Source organism: Abramis brama (genome assembly GCF_963993115.1).
Source record: "Abramis brama genome assembly, chromosome: 6".
Taxonomy (NCBI): Eukaryota; Metazoa; Chordata; class Actinopteri; order Cypriniformes; family Leuciscidae; genus Abramis; species Abramis brama.
The window spans coordinates 39,979,549-40,003,219 of NC_139968.1; the positions used below are offsets into that span (position 1 = coordinate 39,979,549).

Sequence of the window (23,671 nt, forward strand, 5' to 3'; positions counted from 1 at the left end):
TGACGTAATAATAAACAAGAAAAATATATCTGATGCTGCATGTGATCTGTAATATGATCAGATCTGTGATCTGATATATATATTAGCTGTATTTGTTGGTTATACCGGAATATATTGCAAAAAACTTATTGGTAATAAAAAAAGTACTATTTTTACAAATAGCCTATAAAAAGCACCTGTGAAAAAAGTAGAAATAAAGCTGTATATGGTACACTGCTGAAATATTTAAAATATACATCAAGTTTGTATTCCTCTGAATAAATCATGAGAGACTCTTGAACCTCAGAGTGAGAAACTTTATTTATACAGGCAAGAAAATACATATGACAAATATACAGCAGTAGTAAAGAGAGATCTGTGTGTCTCTGTATTATTATTTTTTTTTGTATCTGAGAAAAATATAAACAATAAAGTGACACTGTTAAAATCTGACACTGAAAGAGAGCACAAACTCAAATAATCATCAGTATTTATTATGAAAAAAACACTAGAAGAACAAAAACACACTTGAAGAACCTTTAAAGTTCAGTGTTCTGCTTTAGATTTCAATACTTACTGAAAAAGATCAACATAAAAAGCCATAGATTAATAAATCTCACAGGTAATTATACATGCAGGATCAGTTGGTGAGAAATGACATCATCAATCATGTACCTGATGTGTGAATATGTGCTTGATCTCATTCAGCTCTTCTGGATCTGATCTCATAAACCACAATAATGACAGTAGCCACGCCCACCAGAGCAGAGAGGACCAATCGGATCACAGCTTCAGTAGGACCACACCAGTGGACAGAGTCTGAGGAATAAACACATCAAACTGAGATCAGATCAGTCAATAAACACTAATATCAGCGCTGACATCAACTAATATTTCTGAATACACAGAAATATGATCAAATCTAATCAACAATTTTATATTCGGTTCCAAGTGAGTTTTTATACGGTCTGTCATCTCAAACTGTAAAAGATTCAACAATTCAACATGTAAATAGTAGAAAAGGATATTTGAAGGAGAATAAAAAATATGTCTACTCACCATAGACAGAAACTCTGAATGATTTTGATGGCAATCTTTTTAAAAACTTCTGTAGTTTATATTCTCCAGCATGTTCAGTTGTGGTGTTTGTGATGGTCAGAGATCCAGTTTGATTGTCCAGCTTCAGTCTGTCTCTGAATCTTCCATCAAGAACATCATCATATACAGTGATTCTGTTGGCCCATTTATTGATTTCAGCTATTAAAGTGTTTTTATCTCCAAACCTCCACAGAATCACATCATAATCCTTCATTTCAGTAAGATCAGAGTTTAGAGAGACTGAATCTCCCTCCTTCACTGACACTGACTTCACTTCATCTGTCAAACACACAGAGAACAAACAGAAACAGGGTTTGCAAAGATTAATACTGTTAAATAGCTTTATAATGGTTTACTAAATTTGAATAGTTTAAAATTCACATTAAAAATGAATAATATAAAATAACAAAAACAAAATTGTGTATGAATTAAAAAAAAACATTAAAAAACAGGTGTAAACTTTTTTGAACTCACCAATGACATAGAGACTGAACCTCTTTATCTCACTGTTGATCAGTAGTTTATAATCTCCAGCATGTTCAGTTGTGGTGTTTGTGATGATCAGAGATCCAGTTTGATTGTCCAGCTTCAGTCTGTCTCTGAATCTCCCATCAAGAACATCATCATATACAGTGATTCTGTCGGCCGTTACATTGATTTCAGCTATTAAAGTGTTTTCATCTTCAAACCTCCACTGAATCTCATCATCATCCTTCATTTCAGTAAGATCAGAGTTTAGAGAGACTGAATCTCCCTCATTCACAAACACCAGTCCTGAATCACCAAATACACACACACACACACACACACACACACACACACACACGCGCACACACACACACACACACACACACACCCGCACACACACACACACACACAGAAACAGGGTTCGTCACAGTTTGAGACGATCAGTTAATAATTAATAAAAGTGAATAGTTTGAAATTTAAAATTCAAATTTATATCATCATTAAAAACCAAAAGCAAAATGAATGTTTAATTATTAATTGTATCTTTGTGCTGAATAAAATATAAAACAAGTGAAACTGATATTTAACTCACCAAAGACACTGAGAAAGAACCTCTTGTTCTCACTGTTGATCTTTAGTTTATAATATCCAACATGTTCAGTTGTGGTGTTTGTGATGGTCAGAGATCCAGTTTGATTGTCCAGCTTCAGTCTGTCTCTGAATCTCCCATCAAGAACATCATCATATACAGTGATTCTGTCGGCCCGTTTATTGATTTCAGCTATTAAAGTGATTTCAAACCACCACTGAATCACATCATCATCCTTCATGTCAGTAAGATCAGAGTTTGGAGAGAATGAATCGCCCTGATTCATTAACACCAGTCCTGAATCACCAAACACTCCTGAAGAACAGAGTTTTTCACAGATTAAAGCTTTAAAATCACTTGATGAAGCTTCACTAAAATACTTTTAATCATGTAAATGTGAAGTGATTAATATTCTGCAGCAGTTCAAAGACAAAAGATGATGAATGAAAAGAGAAATAGATTTATATATGGAACAATAACTAAAAAGACACTTTTACTGTAATGTTTAATGTCACACTAAAACTAATGCTGTTGAGTATCTGAGCTTCATATTTATATTATTTTATTTTATTAATCCATAATAACTGAGTTTAGAGCTGATTTCAAACTTGATCTGATAGAAGAGAAAAAAGAAAAGAAAGTGTTAGTATTAACTTAATGGAACAAAATAACAAGCACCACTTAAATGTCCAGCCCGCAGAAGTCACACTTACCCTGTAACTACATGAACAAGAGTATATTTCTCCAGTATTTAAGCAAAAGTTGCAATAGTTTTAGTTCTCAGTGCACTTTTGTTAAAAGAAAGTCCTGTCTAAATGCACAGATATGGACCCTATCATTTTTTAAAAGCCAATATGTATTAGTATTGGTATACCCAGAGCCGCCTTAAAGGTTATGGAAGTTTATGTGTAGCAATATTCAATTTGAAATGTAATATGCAAAATGACAGTGCAATATGTAAAATGGCAATGCATTTCTGATTTTAAATTTTAATTTCCCCATACATTTGTGCAATGTTTGGTGCAAAATGAAAATGAAAATTCAATTATATAAGTTACATTTGCCATTTCATACACTAGTTTTAATATGTAAATTGAATACATTTTTAACGCTTTATAAGTTGCAAAATTAAAATTTAAATGTATTACAGAAATGATTATATGTGTTTAACATGTTCAAGCAAAAACTGTGGCAAAATTGTCATTTAAATGTAATTTTTTCTTAATTGCATTTACACTCACAGACAGTTAAGACACTTGCGGTTGTATTTCCATTAAGTGTCACGCAATGAATGTAGCAAAATTCAATGTGCATTTTGAAAATGCATTCTGAGCCGATCACGTGCCCGTTACCTCGGCAACAGGTAAACATAGGCTTTGGTGCGTATTTAGAGGTGTTGGAAGGAAACAGTGCGGCGGCAGAGCTGATGCGAGCGTTGAATTCACTAGCAGATGAAGTGGAGCATGGACAGAGATGGTAGTGTTTCCGAAGATTATTACGCGTCTGCAGGTGATAGAACCAGTACGATGTTGGACCGTCTGGGTCTGGGAGAGTGTAAAAAACTCTTTTGTGCCGCCCCTAGGGCTGGTCCGAATACCATTGAGCTTCGAAGCTTCGGTAGTAATGCACATCGAATATTCAAAGCTTCGAGGGGGTGCTGAACATATTCTTCTCTCTAATAAAGGCAGTATTTTCTATGTGTCTTTATGTCCATTTGCATTTTGATTATTTCGAGAACCGTTCATCCAATCGACTTCACAAGGGAGTGCAGTGTCGCATTTGGTGGTGCAATATAGATGGACACGCGAGACGCCACACATTCAGAATTAATAAACTTTTAGTAAACTACAGAACAACGCGAGCGGGAAGCGGCGCACCTCACGCGGGCAGGGCTTAGGCTTAACGCACGCTGCACTAGTGATATAAAACGCACACACACAGGTCTGTTAAATTAAGCAATACTTTAAGGTATTTTTCTGACTAACAAATTACTGACACAGTAAAGGGTAGATTTAAATTAAGAAAAACAAAATTTAAATAAAGAAAAACAAAATTTAAATAAAGAAAAAAACTGAATTTAAAATTTCAGTAAAGAAAAAACTAAATTTAAATAAAGAAAAACTAAATTTAAATAAAGAAAAAAATAAATTTAAAATTTAAATAAAGAAAAAACTAAATGTAAAATTTAAATAAAGAAAAAACGAAATTTAAATAAAGAAAAAACAAAATGTAAAATTTAAATAAAGAAAAAACGAAATTTAAATAAAGTAAAACGAAATATAAATGAGAAACGAAATTTAAATAAAGAAAAACGAAATTAAGTTAAAAACGAGATTAATTTAGATTGATAATAACGGGTAAAAAGGCTAATACATTTTGTCTCTATTGTTATATTTTCCACAATGTCAAAGCAACGCAGCTTAACCCAAAACACAAGCTCAGGCATGCACTTCTGTCCACACACACTCTGCTGTTCTGCGCTCTAGCCAGAGAACACTCCCGTCGCAGGAACACTTTAGTAGACCAAGAGGAAGCAAATATACTATGTGGATGTGATCGGGGAATTTGGCTGTTAAAAGTGTAACATTTAACGCCACTTAAATTAACGAAATGACTAAAATAAAGATTCGTTCATTTTGATGAACGAGATCGAACAAGAGAGACAGTAAAATGATCCGAACTTCCCATCACTCAGTCGTGACTCATGAGAGCAGGGGGCGGGGCGGGGCGGCGCAGCAAATCATATAGCCTATTTTGTGAATTGTTCATTCCCGATTGGCACACATTTTGCCGCCCTTACAAAAGTGCCGCTCTAGGCAATTGCCTAGTTCGCCTATATGGACGCGCCGGCCCTGGGCAGACATAAGCGAGTCCCTTTCCATTTTATAAAGCATATTGATAAGGTATTAATACATATGTACATGATATATGACGGGTCAAATTCATCGACCTAGCCTTTTTTGGGTGAATGTGGAGCAGGTTTAACAACGAAGCAGCACACGAAACTTTAACCGGCACAAACAAGACTATTTGGGGTCAATGTGGAGCAGGTAGGGGGGCTGAGTGACCTTAGAATGACCAATAAATAATATTTTAATATTTAAGAAAGCGAAGCAGCACAAAATAAAAGTTTATCAGCGCAAATTAGAAAAAAACATGAGTCTATTTTGGGTGAATGTGGCCTATTTTGCCGACGTTTTGCATTGGATTGGGGGCGGAGCCAACTTCACGCAGTGACTGACAGGGCGGGGCGGGCACGTGATCGGCTCAGAATGCATTTTCAAAATGCACATTGAATTTTGCTACATTCATTGCGTGACACTTAATGGAAATGCAATCACAAGTGTCTTAACTGTGAGTGTAAATGCAATTAAGAAAAAATTACATTTAAATTACAATTTTGCCACAGTTTTTGCTTGAACATGTTAAACATATCTAATCATTTCTTTTTTTGAACATGTTAAACATATCTAATCATTTCATTTTTTCGAGGACTTAATGCTTTTATCTGTCCCTCGTGTACGGACCAAACTAGGAAAAGGGGCGTTTAAGTATGCAGCCCCCTGTGCTTGGAATGAGCTACAAAATGTAGTAAAACTTCAGGAGCTGGTCTCACTTTTTAAGTTTAAAGCAATTTTAAATGAGTTGGAGGCTACCCAAACTACCTGTAAATGTTATGACTGATCATCCGGACGATCCCAGCGAGCATCGCTGTTGTTTTATTGCTTCAGTTAAATATTTGCAACTTTTCTACCTTCATGACCTTGTAATTCACTATTTTTTTTACCAGGATTATTTGTAATACGTTATATGTTAAATGTTGATGTATTTGTTTTATGTCTGCAACTTTGTTAATTGTGCTGCTGCCTGTCTTGGCCAGGACACTCTTGGAAAAGAGATTTTTAATCTCAATGAGTTTTCTTTCTGGTTAAATAAAGGTAATAATAATAATAATAAAAATTTCTGTAATACATTTTAATTTTAATTTTGCAACTTATAAAGCGTTAAATTATGTATTTAATTTACATATTAAAACTAGTGTATGAAATGGCAAATGTAAATTTTATAATTGAATTTTCATTTTCATTTTGCACCAAACGTTGCACAAATGATGGGAAAATTAAAATTTAAATACAGAAATGCATTGCCATTTTACATATTGCATTGTCATTTTGCATATTACATTTCAAATTGAATATTGCTACACATAAGCTTCCATAAAAGGTAGGGTAGGCAGGAATTTTCAAAAAAAAAAAAAAATTCCAAATTTGTTTAAACTTTCTTTATATATACATAATTAAAATGTAAGTACTCTGAAAAAGAGAGTATAAAAATCGAGTGTCTGTAGTACTCTCAGGACTGCAATAAACACAGCTACTTATTCCATTCGCTCCCACCCCCTCCCTTCTGGGCTCCTTCCAAAGCCACGCCCCCAAAACACATGAACGCGCGAATCCGACGTCTGCAGCTGGAGGACGTGTTTGCCAGTGCCAAGCGGAGGAGAGGAGCGCAGTGCATGTAGTGACATCATGTCAGAATCACATGTAATAAAATACCTAACTTTATAATTATGAATATAAACAACTTTCATGGCTGTTGTTAGTAGGGGAGCGCGGGGCACAACCTAATGCGGGGCTAGTTGTAACACGCTTGTTTAAAATAATTCCGCACATGCTTGGATGACGAAACTTTGTGTATTTACTAGTTGCCATATCAACACTATATAGAAAAAAAAAAAAAATCCGCCAAATTTTTTTTTTTTTTTGGAAAATTTATTAAACCATTTATTAAACCATAGCAAAAGTAAATTTCTTACTTAAGTTAATTGTTCATCTCTATTTTTTGTGTTTATTTAAAATAAGACAAATCTGATATTATTATAATCTCTAAGATGTTATTTAACAGTTGAGATAGTTATTTAAAGGAGCTGTATGTAAGAAATCTATTTCAATTAATCATAAAATGGCCCTGATGTGTCACTAGACATTAAGAAATCATGTCCATTTCAAATACTCATATCACTGACAACAGTAGTATGGCTAGGATATTGTCATTTAAAAAGTGGACTTGCAGCCCTCAACTGATGTTGATGTTGTCATTTTGTGTTTTGGCCTGACGCGCCTCCCTCCACCTATCTACCAATCACGAAGTCAGTAGTGTTTCGGGATCCGGGTTGCCAGCTTTGCTCTAACCTACCCTAACTCTAGTCGGATAAAAATGTCTAACGTTACTAAATCAAAAAGACCTCGTTATAATTCGGAAATTCGTCGTGACAAAGTCCGAAATAAAACCAGAATTTGTATTGGAGATGCTTTTGAAAGGTGGAGACGGCTGAAAACGGAGAAGAATTTGAAAACAGACGCCAACGTTGCTAATTTTCTCCTGGTCAGGTAAGATTCATCTATGCTTGGCTAACTTGTACTTGATGTCAATGGACATTTCATATATTCATGACAGTCGAACAAAGTTATGCATGTTCGTGCAAAGTAACGTAACATTAGCTCACATGGACGTATGCTAACATTAGCAATGCATTATAGGAGCCCGTTTCTCTGTCATTTTGCTGAGATGCTGAGGAAAACAACATTAGCACGCCCATTATGGCAATTTGAAACGTAATTGAGACAGAAGCCTAACTTTACCTCAGAAAAAATGATTCGTTATTCGTTCTTCACGTACAGTATATCGTGGACTAAGTTACACATGCTGCAAGTTGTCACTTGCCATTGGAAGCTCATTGAAGCAGCCTACGTTTCTGCTGAATCCTGCAGCTCATCTGGCAACCTAGAGTCAGGGGGTAGGGGGAGGGGATACACCGCTCTACAGTATTTTTAAAGTGATTGCAGTACCAGTTTTGACCACAATCCTACATACGATTCCTTTAATGCTTCGCTAACTAGCAGAAGACACTAGCAGGGTTTAAATCGCAGTTGTGCAGGCAGGGGCATGTTGTAACACTGTGTTACAATGTGCCCCTATTAGAAATATGCCATTATATTCTATACTTTTATTTATTTTATTGAGAAAACGTGAGAAAAAGGTGAATAAAGACTGAGAGTCAATGTTCAGAAAATACTAATTATTTATTTGTTTTAAACTATGTTGTATAGCTGTGTTTTCATGTGTTCGTAGTCAAAACTCAAAAATGAGTTTATATTTAATTATTAAAAAATTGACATTATTTTATATGAAAAAGTTTTTTAATTGTATTTTATTCAGAAAATATTTTAGTTTGTTTTGTATATATTTTTTTTATTAGATCAGATAACATTTTAAGCCGTCATATGATCATGTTACAATGTGCCCCTGCACATGTTAAAGCCTGTTTTATGCTTCTGCGTCGAGTCGACGGCGTACCTCCGCGGACCCCTCTCCAACCCCTCCGCCGTAGCTCGACGCGCACCTCCAAAAAATTGTAACTACGCGTCGAGGCGACGCAGACCCCAAGGGCTGTGATTGGTCAGATTATACATAATTTCCGGAGTGTAGCTTTTCCGGTTTCCCCCTCCCGCTATAGCGACATTTTTAAAGTGAACACTGCACTGTTTGTGTTCAACGATGGATCAAGTTTTTTTTATATATATTTTTTATATACTAAAGTTATTTATATTTTTAATTGTACTTAAAACTTTGCCCTTTGTTCTTATTCTCTTATTCTTCTATGTTCTTACTTATTGTATAGAAATTTGGGGCAATAATTATAAAAGTTCACTACTCCAAAAACGAGCAGTTAGAATTATACACAAGGTAAGATATTTTGACCACACAAATATATTATTTCTGCAATCTAAAATTTTGATTTTTATACTGCTCAATTCTTGTATAAAGCCCACAAAAATATATGCATATGTATGGGTGATAAACTGTTGTTTTTTTATTATTTTTTATTGTGTTAATATATATGTAGGCCTATATATTTACATATTCATTTATCTTTTTTTATCAATCAATAAATAAATCAACGTTTGTTTTGCAAAAAAGATGGTTGTTTATTTACAATACAATGTTCATGGTTACATCATGGATATACAGTAATTAACCAAAGTCACGGGACACTACATTATCCTGCCATGGCACAGTTCCATGTGGAGACTTATTTTTCTTCTGCGATTAAACATTTGCAATAAAATCATTTGTTAAAATACATATAAGGCTTCTATGATGTTTATCATGGATCGCAGTGGAACACGCACTGTGAATCCGAAATATAACGTTAGATGAGGAACACGCTCATCGCTCTGTGAGGAGAATATTCATTCTTATATGGTTATTTTTATTACTGCAGTATAATTTCGTTAAGCTCTCTGGCTGATACACACACATATAGCTTTGAAAGACGCTGGAACATTGTTGTTCAACGTCGATTAGCTCCAGCTGCAACAACACTCTCTCTCTCTTTCGCTCGCCATCGGAAATGAACAAGCGGAACCAGCGCACTGAACCAAAACAAACTAGCAAAGAGATTTGCGAACCCCACACCCCCCTAGCGTTCTGGCGGTGAAATGCACCGCGATGCAACGCAACCCGACGCAGAACTATAAAACGGCCACAACGCCGTAGGAGTGACGGCGTAGCTACGCCGTCGAGTTGACGCAGAAGCATAAAACAGGCTTAAGGCTGATTTATACTTCTGCGTCGGACCTACGCCGGAGCCTCTACGCTGTAGGCAACGCGTTGGTTTTCATTTATACTTCTGCGTCGTTGTCCGCGTTCACGCGCGCAGAGGGAGCATGTGAAACCCGAGGGAGCGGTCCTAGCAGACCAATCACAGTGCTTGCGTCCGCGTAGAGTTGACGCGTTGTTACATTTTTGGAGAGGTGCACGTCAGGGTACGCCGAAGGGTACGCGCGCTACACACAGCCTACGACGTAGCTACGGCGTAAGTTCGACGCAGAAGTATAAATTGGGCTTAAGTTCGACGCAGAAGTATAAATTGGGCTTTACAATGTACCCCACCTATGGGGCATGTTGTCACATTTCACTTCCGTTCTTTCGGGTTATATCAAGAAAAAAGTATATACTGTATTAATAAAACAAAAACACATAATTGTAGTAGACATGTGGGAAATTAATGTGGGAAAAAATAAATACTCTGAACCATAAGTAGATTTACACAAACTGAGAAAGTCAAAAAGCGTTACTTTGTGCCCCGCTCTCCCCTACTCACTATCAAGCTAGCATATTGATACGGGTAAAGTTTAAAATATATTGAGTTTGATTCGGTAACGAGCTAGTAACATAAGGCAAAGCTAAAAACAGGTTGCATTGATACACGTTTTACCATTACCATCAGTTACACTGTGATGAAGGTGAATTTCGTGTAAGATTCATAACATACGGTGTTTTGCATGTAAGCACTTCCACGATGAAAGCACTGTTGGCTCTGAAGCAGTGGCGTAGGCAGAAATTGTATTTTGGGTGGGCCAGTGAAAAAATTAGTGGGCCTATAGTTTTTCCTAGAAAAAAAAATGACTTAAATAATAATTAAACCTTAGAGAGTAGAAAAAAGAATAGACAAACTGCAAAAACAGTTACACCTTTATTTTGCAATATTCGGCAAAGGCAATAACAAAACCCTGTCATCATGCCATGCCATCATGTTCAACCAACAGAGCTCAATAAAGGCTGGACAAACCACCAGCATAGACAATAACCTGTCTATTTTATTCAGGCTAGTCAGCAGTGCAAAGACAGTTCACCCGAAAATAAAGTAGGCTAAAAGTAAAAGAAATTCAAATAATGAAAACTATCAGCAGAGCACGGTTTGAAATAAATAACACACTCCCTATTTTCTGTTAAATTAACCACATACAATGCAATCAGCCTGGTGGAAATTAAGCTTTTGTGCCCAAAAAATAGCAACTAATTTAAACTAAACAATGTAGGTTACACACCACTAACTTAAGGCGAGACACTACAGGTGAATAGAGTAACATTTTAAAATAATAGCTATTACCATAAAACTTCCTCAGTTGATCCGGAGAATGACAAACAACTCATTTTGAGAAAACAGCATTTAAAGATTTGTAATGTAAAAAAATCATACTTTTTTAGTAGGGCTGGGTAAAAAATATCGATTTCTCGATTTTAATCGATTCTCATTTTTACGAAACGATATCGATTCTTAAATCCCAAGAATCGATTAGTCATCCTGTTTTCAGTGATGAATGGAATATTGTTGCGCGCATCCCATTCAATAAATCGCAATAATCTTTGTGCTTTGTTATTATTAATATGAAACAAAGTCTCAGATTTCAAATTACGTCCATGTTCTTATGAAATTCAAAAACATATACCGTTTTGGCGCTGTGGCGTGAGATCGCTCTTGCTCTGCTCAAGAGAAGCAGCAGCGCGGAGCGCACACGATCTTCTCTTCCGCCTTAATAATATCCGTTACAGCGCGAGATAAACATGAATGAACATCTGAAAGTGTGTTAAAAGGTAGAGTACAACTTATCGAAGTCCGTATCGTCACATGGAATCGCTCAATCAGTGTTTCAACCGTGGAAAGACGTTAGTAAACAATGTCATGTAACGTCACATTTACCTCAGAAAAACCATATCCAGTGACCATAAACTCGTTAGTCAGCTAGAAAAATTAACTCTAGAGAGGAGCATTTTGTTAAATATATGCACCATATTACATATTCATTATATTTTTTAATGTTCTTCAATATTTAATGCATGTTTGAATAAATCTGTTAAGTTTTTTTATGACAGCCACCATTTAAATTTGTATATAATTTCATATAACTTTATTATTATAAAAATAAATAAGTGTATTTTAAGTGTTTGTATACAAATCAAATCAGTTATTTTTTACCTTCAATATTATAGTAGGCTAATGAAGCCTATAGGCCACAACGGACTCCAATAGTTTACAATAATAGTTAAGAGATTTGTTTTCCTTGAGAAAATTTGCAATGTATTGTACCTGATATCCAAAATAATCGATATTGAATCGAATCGTAATCAAAATCGAATCGAATTGCAAGCTTGTGAATCGAAATCGAATCGAATTGTGAAATTTGTGTCAAAACCCAGCCCTATTTTTTAGTAGAACCAACTATTTACAGACACAATATCTTATCAAATCATCAACAACAGTGTTGGGCTGAATCAAAACATTATCAAAAACAGAGCTTTTCAACGGTGTTTGTGATGACAGGTGCAGACAGCGATCGTGGAGCAGCATATTGATTTAGAACGCCAACTTTTGTTGAATTTAGGAGAAATCTACAGACGCAAATAGACAAAATGTAGTAAAATAAAGACCAAAATGACAAATCAAAAAGGCATTGAAGACAAATAGCCCAAAATCTCAAAATTGACCAGTGAAAAAAACCCCGATGTTTTTGCCTGCCGTGTCTCGCCTTAAATCACTTCACGGGCAAAAAATAAGTAAATTAGTTAAACAACAGGCCTACCTTTGTTGTTTTCATTCTACAAAACAAGACGCAAGTGCCTGGGTTTAGTGTTGAAAACAGAAATGATCTCATCATAGTCCAAAGAGTCACAGAGTTCTTTTTCAAATAACTATTTGGCTAAAAAGCAGCTACCAAAATTAGCCCAGAGCCCGCCGCCCAGAGAGTCTATAGCAACCATAGCAACCAATTACGTTCTGGAGAGAGGGTTTATACAACTTGCTTCAACAGTTCCATTTTATTCGGAAAACAAATTAAACACACACACCAGTCAACAATAAATCAGGTTTATATTAATATATTTTCTTAAACACATTTGAATAATAAAAATAAACTAAAAATGTATTTTGATCAAACTTGCCTGGGCGGGCCAGTGAGTAATGTGGGTGGGCCAGTGCCGCCCTGGCCCATTACTGGCTAGCTACGCGCCTGCTCTGAAGAGGACAAACATTACACTCCGGTGACAAGTAGCCTACCTTTCTACCTTACTAGTTCCTTTTTTTTTTTTTTTTTGCCTTGTTTGCATTCGCTGACTTTTTATGCAGGTACTGGGAATTGTGACTGCTCTTTCTCAGCCATTATTGTGATTCTTCCTTGCGATCCGTGTCTCTCTCCGTGCCTCTTCCCCTCTTCAAGTCAAACGGGTGCACTGAGCGCGCATGCAGGGGTGGTTGCCATGGTAGCGAGGGAGAGTGACAGTCGACCCGGCCAATCATTTCATTCGTCCCGAATGGAAATAAGTAGCTGTGTTTATTGCAGATTAAAAGGTCTAGAGTCACTCGATTTGTATACTGTCTTTTTCAGAGTACTTACATTTTAATTATGTATTGATATTTAAAGAAAGTTTAAAAAAAAAATTGAATTTTTTTTTTAATACAATTCTTACCTACCCTGCCTTTAACCTAATGTTAGGCCCCGGGGCTGAGAGGTTTTGCAGTTCCCCCATCCCCTCGATTTATAGAGTCTCATTTAAAAAAGTGTAATATCTAGGTTATCTACATTACAGTTCAGAAATTTCAACTTTATGCAAATGAGAAGTGATTTTCGCGAGCGACAACCAATAGGAAAGAAGCCTTTCAGTGGAGCTCACCTCCCAAGTGCAGTGCAGGCAAGACAGAAGAGTTTGAGGGCGATTTCACTGTTTTATATGATTTAACTGTAACTAACCACAAACATGGATATAATAAAATGATGCATGGAAAAGAAACTGTCGACAGTCTCAGTGAGTTTAATTCACATTTATAGATTGAGTGTTGTAGTTTTATGATGCAAGTTTAGCACTGCTGCAGTTCATTTTACAGTTTCCCCTGCATTATGTTGACTATTAGGGACAAGACAATTTATTATTTTTCAAATTCGGATGACGTTTTAGTAATTTATGACAGTATGAGTGAGTTTAATTTGTAGATTGATCGAATGTTAATCCACTGAACACTGCTGTGTGGTAATATAAAAACATTCTTCCAACAGCATACTGTTTCTTTTGAGCCTAATTCCTAGTCAAATTAAAATAATATAGTTGTATCACTTGTGATGGTGTTTTGTATAGATGTGGCCAAACGACCAGTCTACCAATAACATTAGAGTGACAGCAATACCAACGCCCACAAGCGACTTCACAGTATAGAGACTAGCGACATACAGTGACAAAATCGCTGGGTATGTGAACGGGGCTTATGGGGCCACGTGGGTCACTCAATCAGCAGACATATAACATGCGATTAGAGTGATTGACAGAAAACCTGACAAGTTACAAAACAATATGACCTTTTCAGCTCATCATGAACCTGAACTTGGGAGGCCCCTGGGCTTCAGCCCAGGTAAGCCCGTGCATTAATGCGGCCTTGGGTATACTGTTATTACAAAAAGGTTTGCAGTGTATGTTCTCGCTATATTGCTAAAATGTAAGATTGTTTTATTATAATAGAAGAATAAGTAACGCTTAGTTCTAAAATACCGACAGTATAAATAATTTGTTAATTCATCTGGTTATTACCCCTTTATTCCTAAAACTTTACATGTTGTAGGTACACTATAATTACAGAAAGTTACACTGTAAATTAGTTTTAAATACGCAGTTCTTTGCGGGCTGTAATCTAAAGCGTTACCAAGCAAACTCCAGCAGCTCGAGCTCTTACTAGAACCAGGAAGTGTGATCATATTAGCCTGGCTCTGTCAACACTGCGTTTGCTCTCTATCAAACATTGCATACCTTTAAAAATCATGATGATTACTATAAACTACTATTACTAAGATCAGAGTTTAGAGTGACTGAAATAAACAATATCATAAAACAACAAAGAAAAAATGGAGTTTAATTTAATTTTGTCATTAAAAACAGGTGAAACCAATAGTCTATTTAACCCTTTCACGCGTGATTCTGACTGGGTGAGTTTATCAAGGTGATATTTATTTTAGAACGTTTCCCCATTATTGTTTCCATGGCGAACCGTCATGATCTTGATTTAAAATGTGAGATGGCGCCGCCATGTTTGTTTGCGCCGTAGTTCAAATTGTCTGAAGAGTTTGAATCTGACAGTTGTGTGACATCACTGAACATTCCAAATCCCAAATGTGGGACCGTATCACTCAAAAGGTTTACTCACTGTAGACATAGAGATACTCACCGTTGAGAATGGTGACATATAGATCAAATATCTTAATCTCACTGTTGATCTGTAGTTCATAATCTCCATCATGTTCAGTTCTGGTGTTTGTGATGGTCAGAGATCCAGTTTTATGATCCAGCTTCAGTCTGCCTCTGAATCTCCCATCAAGAACATCATCATATACAGTGATTCTGTCGGCCATTACATTGATTTCTGCTATTAAAGTGTTTTCAAACCTCCACTGAATCACATCATCATCCTTTATTTTAGTAAGATCAGAGTTTAGAGAGACTGAATCTCCCTCCTTCACAAACACTAACTCACCAAACACTCCTGAAGAACAGAGTGATTCACAGATTAAAGCTTTAAAATCACTTGATGTTGGTTTGATGAAGCTTCACTAAAATACTTTTAATCATGTAAATGTGAAGTGATTAATATTCTGCAGCAGTTCAAAGACAAAAGATGATGAATGAAAATGAAAAATAGTTAAACAGTTTTATATAATCAAGTGACTTCAATCTCAAATAAGAGTGTTTTCTCTCAGGAAAATCACACATTATTTCTTTCCATAAGAGAATAACAGTGAATGTTAATCCTTTCTGACTAATTTAACCAGTAATTTATCACATCAGAACAGAAACAACTGAAACCAGAAAAACACATTTAAAACTCACCATCCAGACGCCACAAACACAAACAGAGCAAAACTAATTTGAGAAACATTTTCTTCATCGGTTCACTAAAAAATGGCCACGATAGTAACTCTTAATGTCTGAAACACTCAGATTGATCTGAAAGACAGATATTTATCTGGTCGTGTGTGAATCCTCCCCCAACCTCAGTTAGTTTCCGCTCACACATCCGTCTCCTTTAACATCACGAAAATCAACAAGCTTTTGCTGATCTTACATTTTCAAATGAATTCTGGCCCTGAATGAAAACTAATAGCAGAAGAGTGAAATATTGGATTAGATATCTGTATCTACTGGTGTGTTATTTAGTACTTTGAGCTGTCAACCATATTTGACCTCTGACCTGTGACTCTTATTTGACTGTTGATGGATTCACTTTATTTCAGTGTAAAGATGTTTTGTGTGGAGTGGAATGACTCAAAAGCTCTAAATCACGGTATAATGTTTGCCTGTGTTGTTACTACAAAATTCATGAGTGAACATTAATGCAAACATACAGTAACCTGTAAATGTAATCGTTCATTTAGAGAAATATCATTTGGTTACCAGAAAGTTTTGGTCTTTGGAAAATTTTATGAGAAAAGCTTGAGTTCATAATCAGATATTTTGATTGCAGACTTTAGTATTTTGGTGAATACTTTAGGCAAAATAACTCTTTTTAAGCACATGTGTTTTAGTTGAAACACATGTGTTTAGCTAAATGCTAAAGCATGCTATTATCGGCATAAAATAGGAAGTTGTTGTAACTCAAGCATACAATGTCCAATCTCCCGCACTTTACACGTTTAATAAATGCCCTGGGCCTGAAGACACATACATGCCTAAAAGTAGTTGTCAGGGTATTGCAGGCCGAAGACGAGGAGACAGGATTTCAATACATCTGGTTTATTCACAAACTCGGATTACATGAACACTCAACTCAATTCAACAATTCAACGACCGACAAAGACTGAAGGAACACACAGGGCTTAAATACACAAGGAAACAGATCAGGGAAATAAGACACAGCTGGGGCAAAACAAACGAGATAACTAAATGAGGTGATTAACAGGGCACAGGTGAGACAGGTGAATTAAAGACAATGACAACACAGTCCAAACACAAACGGAAACGTGACAGTACTCCCCCCTCCCCGAAGGCGAGTCCTCGCGCCGTATAACATCCAAAGGGGTGGGAGGGTGGGCGCCCTGGAGGCAGATGAAGGCGTGGTTGCCCAAGACAGGAAGCCTCCAGGGCGGAGCTGGCTGTTCGGGGAACCAGGGTAGAACAGGGAGGGTGGGCGCCCTGGAGGCAGATGAAGGCGTGGTTGCCCAAGACAGGAAGCCTCCAGGGCGGAGCTGGCTGCTCGGGGAACCAGGGCAGAACAGGCTGTGGGCGTGGCCACGGCGGATCTGTCAGACCCTCGGGCGTCCATGGCGGTGAAGACCCTTCAGCTGGCCATGGCGGTGAGGACCCTTTGGACGGTCATGGCGAAGAGGACTTATAGCCCCCCCCCAGGGGGCAGGAGGCAAAAGCGGCTCTGGCTCTTGCTCGAAGACTGGCTCTGGCTCTTGCTCGACAGGGCAGCCGACTTCTTGACTCGGAACTAGACTCGGAACTAGACTCGGGACTGGACTCGGGACTGGACTCGGAACTGGACTCGGAACTGGATCTGGCCTCTCTGGGCCAACAACTGTCTCAGGCTCGGCGGGCATGACGCGAACTGCCTTGGCTTCGGCAGATCTGGCGTGAAGTGCGGGCTCGGCTGGACTCGGAACTGGACTCGGAACTGGATCTGGCCACTCTAGGCCAACAACTGGCTCAGGCTCGGCGGGTATGACGCTCTAAATCTCAGGCGCGGCGGGCATGACGCAAACTGCCTTGGCTTCGGCAGATCTGGCGTGAAGTGCGGGCTCGGCTGGACTGGCGTGAAGTGCAAGCGCAGCTGGACTGGCGTGAAGTGCAGGCTCGGCTGGACTGGCGTGAAGTGCAGGCTCGGCTGGAATGGCGTGAAGTGCAGGCTGAACAACAGTACTTATAGACATAGCGCCACCATCTGGCCAGTGCTAACTGAAGCGTCACATTGAAATTCTCGCTAACAGCTTCTGTATGTGGACTTCAGCTCGGCCTTCAACACCATCATATCAAACATCCTCCTGTCCAAATGAACCCAGCTTCCTGACCGACAGGCAAAATCCTCATCCAGCTCCTGCATAATCAGCACTGGCGGCCCCCAGGGATGCGTTCTCTCCACTGCTCTTCTCCCTGTACACCAAAGACTGCACCGCAAAATACCCCTCTGTCAAACTCCTGAAGTTTGCAGACGACACCACACTTATCGGCCTCATCCAGGACGGTGACGGGTCTGCCTACAGACTGGAGGTTGAACAGCTGGCGTCTGTTGCAGTTTTAACAACCTTGAGCTTGATGGAGCTCCACTTCCAGGGCGAGGGGCAGCTCTGTCCTCAGGCGGGGGTAGCTCTCCGTCTGCGGGGGACTCACACTATTTCTCCGCGGTCAATGGTGGTGATTTGGGCTCTGGTTTTGGCTGTGTTCTGGATCGGGGAAGGACGCTCTCCAGACACCGGATGATGGCTTCTTTCCAGTTCTGACCGGTGGTGTCTGGGAGGTCGACAGGATGATGGTAATTTACCCTGGTCCAGAACAGTGACTCCAGGGTCTCATCGTCGTAGGGGCTGGTGATGGCAAGATAAAAAAATAAAAAAAACTTTTTAAAGAAAAAGACCAAAAATCTGTGCTCTCAAGAGCCACAGCAGCAAATTGAGCTGCATAATCCATATCTTGATTCAGTCTTCTGTCACGGGTGTGTGCAGGCAGTCGAAGACAATGTCTTTGTTCCAGACAGAGTTTAGTAGTAAATCCCAAAAGGCAGACAGACAGACAGATAGTGCAGACTGACAGACTGTAAAGGGAGAACTTAAATAGTGACTCAAACAAGATGATTAATGACACAAAGCTGATGCAAACAAACAAGGAACAAAGAAGATGAATGAAAACAAACTAAAAGTCCATGAAAACTAAACACACTGAACATACTGTGACAATAAAGTTGATATTGTTTTGAATACAACTTGAAAAATATTAAAACAATAAATAAATGATACTTTAAATATGACACTAAAACTACCAGTATGTTGCGGCAAGTCACTGTCTTAATGAATAAGTCACTGAATAATTAATTCTGCCGATTCGTTCAAAACAACCGACTGATTCAGGAACAAAGCAAGTGACTGCATTTAATAATGGGTCTTGGAATCATCTTTGACTCAAAAAATACAGATTCAAACAAAACACTGCTGTGTGTGAATTTCTCAGAGACGCGTGACTGCTCTTCTGTGGATTTGTTTGTAGCCTATATGATATAACTATATACTTTGTGAAACAGAGCAAAAACAGACAATATTGTGTCTAAGCTGTAATATTAGCCGCTTTCCGACCGGAGGAACCTTTTCACAGTTCCTAGAACTATTGGCTAAAGTACCCGGATGTCGGCATGTTCGCACCGCAGGAACTAGGAACGATTTTAGTTCTAGGAACTCCATTTGGAGGAACTAATTTAGGTCCAACCAGCACTATAGGAACTACCCGTGACGTTAGTGTGTGCTGATTGACCGAACGCACGTGGAACACCAGCACCTGCCATTTTTAAAACAGCTATAATGTAAACACACAGATTATAGCCTATATATTTACTCCAGAAACTAACTATACAAACATGGAAAACAGTGATTGATGGGTCTCTAAACCTTTATGCTGAAGAGAAAATCCAACGCAACTTTGAGGGGACCAAGTCAAACATGATTATGTTTATCTGCCCAGCTAGCAACACTGGACATCACACGGCATAGGCTAATAACCTTTTTTTCATATACTGTCTATTTCTATAACAGTTCTATCTAATAACATATTAAACAGTACTGTTAGACCAGGGGTCTCAAACTGTCAGCCCGCGGGCTATTTACGGCCCCCCCTCCCCCTCTCTCCGGCCCGCAACTGATGTAAAAAATATAACATAATCCGGTCCGCAAAACAATAAAAAAATAAAATAAAAACATTTTTGTTTCATGCAAATTTAAAATACCACTTCATATTAAATTGAAACAAGAACACGATTCTTTAAAATAAAACAAATAATAATAAATAAATAAAACGTGAATGCGTAATTAAAAAAAACAAAATAAAAAAGAAAAAAAAAACGCGCAAACCCAGCATATTTGATAAGAGAGCTGATTTTGATCCTAGGAGTTTATTTGTTTGGCTGCTAAAGAAATTGAAAATATGTCTCTTTCTAAACCGAAAAGGAAAGTGGATGATGAACACAGACAGTTTCAAGAAAGATGGACATTGCAGTATTTTTGTGTGGAGTTTAATGGAAATGCTACCTGTCTGAAAAAAAGTCGCAGTCCTAAAGGAGTATAATCTCAAGCGTCATTACACAACTAAACATGGAGAACAGTATGAGAAGTACCAGGCAGACGAGAGAGAAAAGACAGCCATGAAGTTGAAGAAAGAGCTAATGTCGCAGCAAAGCCTTTTCCACAAAGCCAAAAAGGATGCTGATGCTGCAGTTGAAGCAAGTTATGTGGTGAGTGAGTTGATCGCTAAAGCAGGAAAGCCATTCACTGAAGGGCAGTTTATGAAGGATTGTATGTTAAAAGTCGCTGAGATTCTATGTCCAGAAAAGAAGGGCTTGTTCAACAATCTCTCTCTATCTGCAAACACAGTGGCCGAGCGGATAAGCGAGTTGTCAAGTGACATTTATGATCAATTGCGCGGCAAAGCTAGAGTTTTCACTGCGTACTCTTTGGCCCTCGACGAAAGCACAGACAAAACAGACATTGCACAGCTAGCTATTTTCATCAGGGGTATTAATGAACAATTTGAAGTGACAGAGGAGTTAAGTTTGTGTCCAATGCATGGCCGGACTAAAGCCAACGATATATTTCAGCAGCTGTGTGACGCGATTGAGCGCGCTGGTTTGCCATGGAACAGACTGGTGGGCATTACCACTGATGGCGCCCCATCTATGACAGGCACAAAAAAAAAAAACGGACTGGTAGCGCTAGTACAAAGAAAGTTAGAAGAGGAAAATGCAGATCCAGCAGTTGTTCTGCACTGCATTATACACCAACAGGCTCTGTGCAGCAACTGCCTGAAATATGAACATGTCATGTCTGTTGTCCTGAAATGTGTCAATTACATCAGGTCGAGAAGTTTACAGCACCGCCAGTTTCGGGCCTTTTTAGAAGAAATTGAGTCAACATATGGCGATGTACTTTACTTTACTGAGGTGTGCTGGCTCAGCAGAGGGAATGTCCTGAAGAGATTTTTTGACTTAAGAGCAGAGGTGAAGAGATTCATGGAAGATGGCAGAATGGATGTTCCTGAATTTGATGATCCTAAATGGGTCATAGACCTTGCATTCTTAGTGGACATAACACAGTAGCTGAACATCCTTAACTTGAAGCTCCAGGGTCCTGGTCAGCTCATCACAGCAGCATATGAAAGTGTGAAAGCTTTCTCCATAAAGCTTGTGGAAAACTCAGCTTTCTGCAAAAAACCTCAGTCATTTCACTACATGCAGATCTCTTGTGGAGGAGGGCACAGCATTCAGTGGTGATAAATATGCTTCTGCTATTGACAACCTACTGGAGGAATTTGATCAGCGTTTTGCTGACTTCAAGTCACACCGTGACACTTTCCAGCTGTTCGCAGATCCCTTCTCAACTGACGTGGAGAGTGTCCCAAGTGTGTTGCAAATGGAGCTTATTGACTTGCAGTGTAACAGTGAGCTAAAAACTAAATTCAGAGAGGCACAGGGAAAAGCAGACAAGACTGGACAGTTTTTGAGAGAGTTACCTCCATGCTACCCAGAGCTGTCCAAAGTGTTCAGTCGGGTAATGTGCCTTTTTGGAAGCACATACCTGTGTGAGAAATTGTTCTCAACTATGAACTTCAATAAATGCAAGTACAGGTCCAGGCTTAGTGATGCCCATCTTGAAGCTGTACTCAGGGTTTCAACTGTGACCTCCATCAGTGCAAACGTGGCTCAGTTGTGTGAGCAGAAGCGCTGCCAGGTGTCTGGCAAGAAATAGAATAGTGTGCAAATGTATTCAGGGATTGCATGAGTTCACTGCAATGTTATTCAGTGCAATGTTTTGACAAGTTATTTAAGTTAAAGTAAAGTAAGGGAAAAAAGGTTGCACTAACTGTTAAAATTATATTATATATTGTTAAATATATGTTTAATATACTGATGTTTAGATTTTTTTGTTAAGTATGACACAAATATGTTAGTTACATAATCTGAGGTAAATGAGAGCTAACATTTCAGCAAGTGAAGTAAATTTCCAGGAAAAATGTTGCGCGTTCTTGTTGTGCTTGAATGTTAAAATGGCCCTCCTATGAGCTTTCGTTCACAGCAGTGGCCCCCAGCCAATTTGAGTTTGAGATCACTGTGTTAGACAGATCGCTAACTAATAAACACAGAGAATGCGAGCATTGTTTGCTCTGGAATTCTCAGCGCCGCCAAAATAAAGGTCTGTCGTGCCGTCAAAATAAAAAACACCCGTGCTTGCGTCACTCTCTTACCTCTCCTACCAGTTGCTATGGCCACTTGGCCAGTGCGAACGCAAACAACAAAACCGAGTTTGGGGAGAGTAGATCATAGAACTGTTTAGAAGTGGACAGTTCCTATAACTAAGTTCCTGTAACTACTTGGTCGGAAAGCGGCTATAGTGTCTAAGACTGTTAACTTTTTGTTTGTTGAACTTTTACATAAAATCAGTATCACATTTATAATCATGCTGATGTTCAGGAAAAACAGCACTCTTTCTCGTGCGGTATTGCTTAACATGGTCTTACAACATAAGTGTAAAAAGATATGAAAAGTCATCCAGATTTTATCCTCATATCTTGATGTTTGGGGGAATTCACACTGCATTATAAGAGGCTACATTACGCAGTGAAAGCGTGCACTCTTAAATTGCACAAGCAGGAGTTTATCGTACTTAGAGAAAAAACATTCCACAAAAATTCAGCAGAAGCTGTTTATCCACCCAACAGATCTAACCTCATTTCTGTACAGATAAAACTAAGAGAGAAAACCATTGCAGCATCCATTTTGATCCTGAAACCAGTGAATAACATTTATAATGTTTGCCTGCATTGTTACAACAAAATTAATCAGCAAATAATAATGAGAAAACACAATAACCTATATAATTGTTCATTTAGGGAAATTTGCATTTGGTTACCAGAGAGATTTGGTGTTTGGAGAATTGTATCTAGAAATACTTGAGTTTATAAGTTTTTTTATTGCAGACTTTACCACACTTTGGTATTTTAGCAAATCTGAGTAAAATAACTCTTTTGAAACTTAAGTTGAAACACATCGATATGGCTCACTCATACCGCATCATACATTCTGCCATAGGAACTCAGATTCCTATCCTGCTATCAAGCTGACTGATCGGCGCTCTGCAAGCAAGCGGATTGACAGCACTCTGCACTCAAGCTGATTCAGCGATCTCCCCTGTGGCCATCCAACGTTTCTAAAAGAGCAAATTTCATGCAGCGTTGTTGCAAATGCTGCACCATGAATGTGGCACGTGCAGGGCACCTCTGCACCCATTTGATGAGCACAGTGAGTGCGTCACCTGTCTGGGGAAATCCCTGCTGCGCTCACTGAGACGAGCTGTTCTCACTGCAAGAGTATGAATCTCACCTCTCTCTCCGCTCGCGGACCACTTAATTTTTAGACAATGGTCCTGCCCCTCACACCCTCCTTATCTCTTCCTCCCAGGAACC

The 23,671-nt window shown here is 38.4% G+C and overlaps 1 protein-coding gene across 1 annotated transcript; it reads right to left on the reverse strand.

The window, feature by feature from the left end:
• Nucleotides 1–283: 283 nt before the first annotated feature.
• LOC311084204 (uncharacterized protein) lies at nt 284–15,944 on the reverse strand. The gene is made up of 6 exons (XM_084116117.1): nt 15,845–15,944; nt 15,186–15,500; nt 2,138–2,449; nt 1,552–1,851; nt 1,039–1,356; nt 284–798 (listed from the first exon to the last, which is right to left on the reverse strand). Exons 1-6 carry the CDS (start codon nt 15,900–15,902, stop codon nt 680–682), a joined length of 1,422 nt encoding a protein of 473 aa, XP_083972243.1. The 5' UTR covers nt 15,903–15,944; the 3' UTR covers nt 284–679.
• Nucleotides 15,945–23,671: the final 7,727 nt, after the last annotated feature.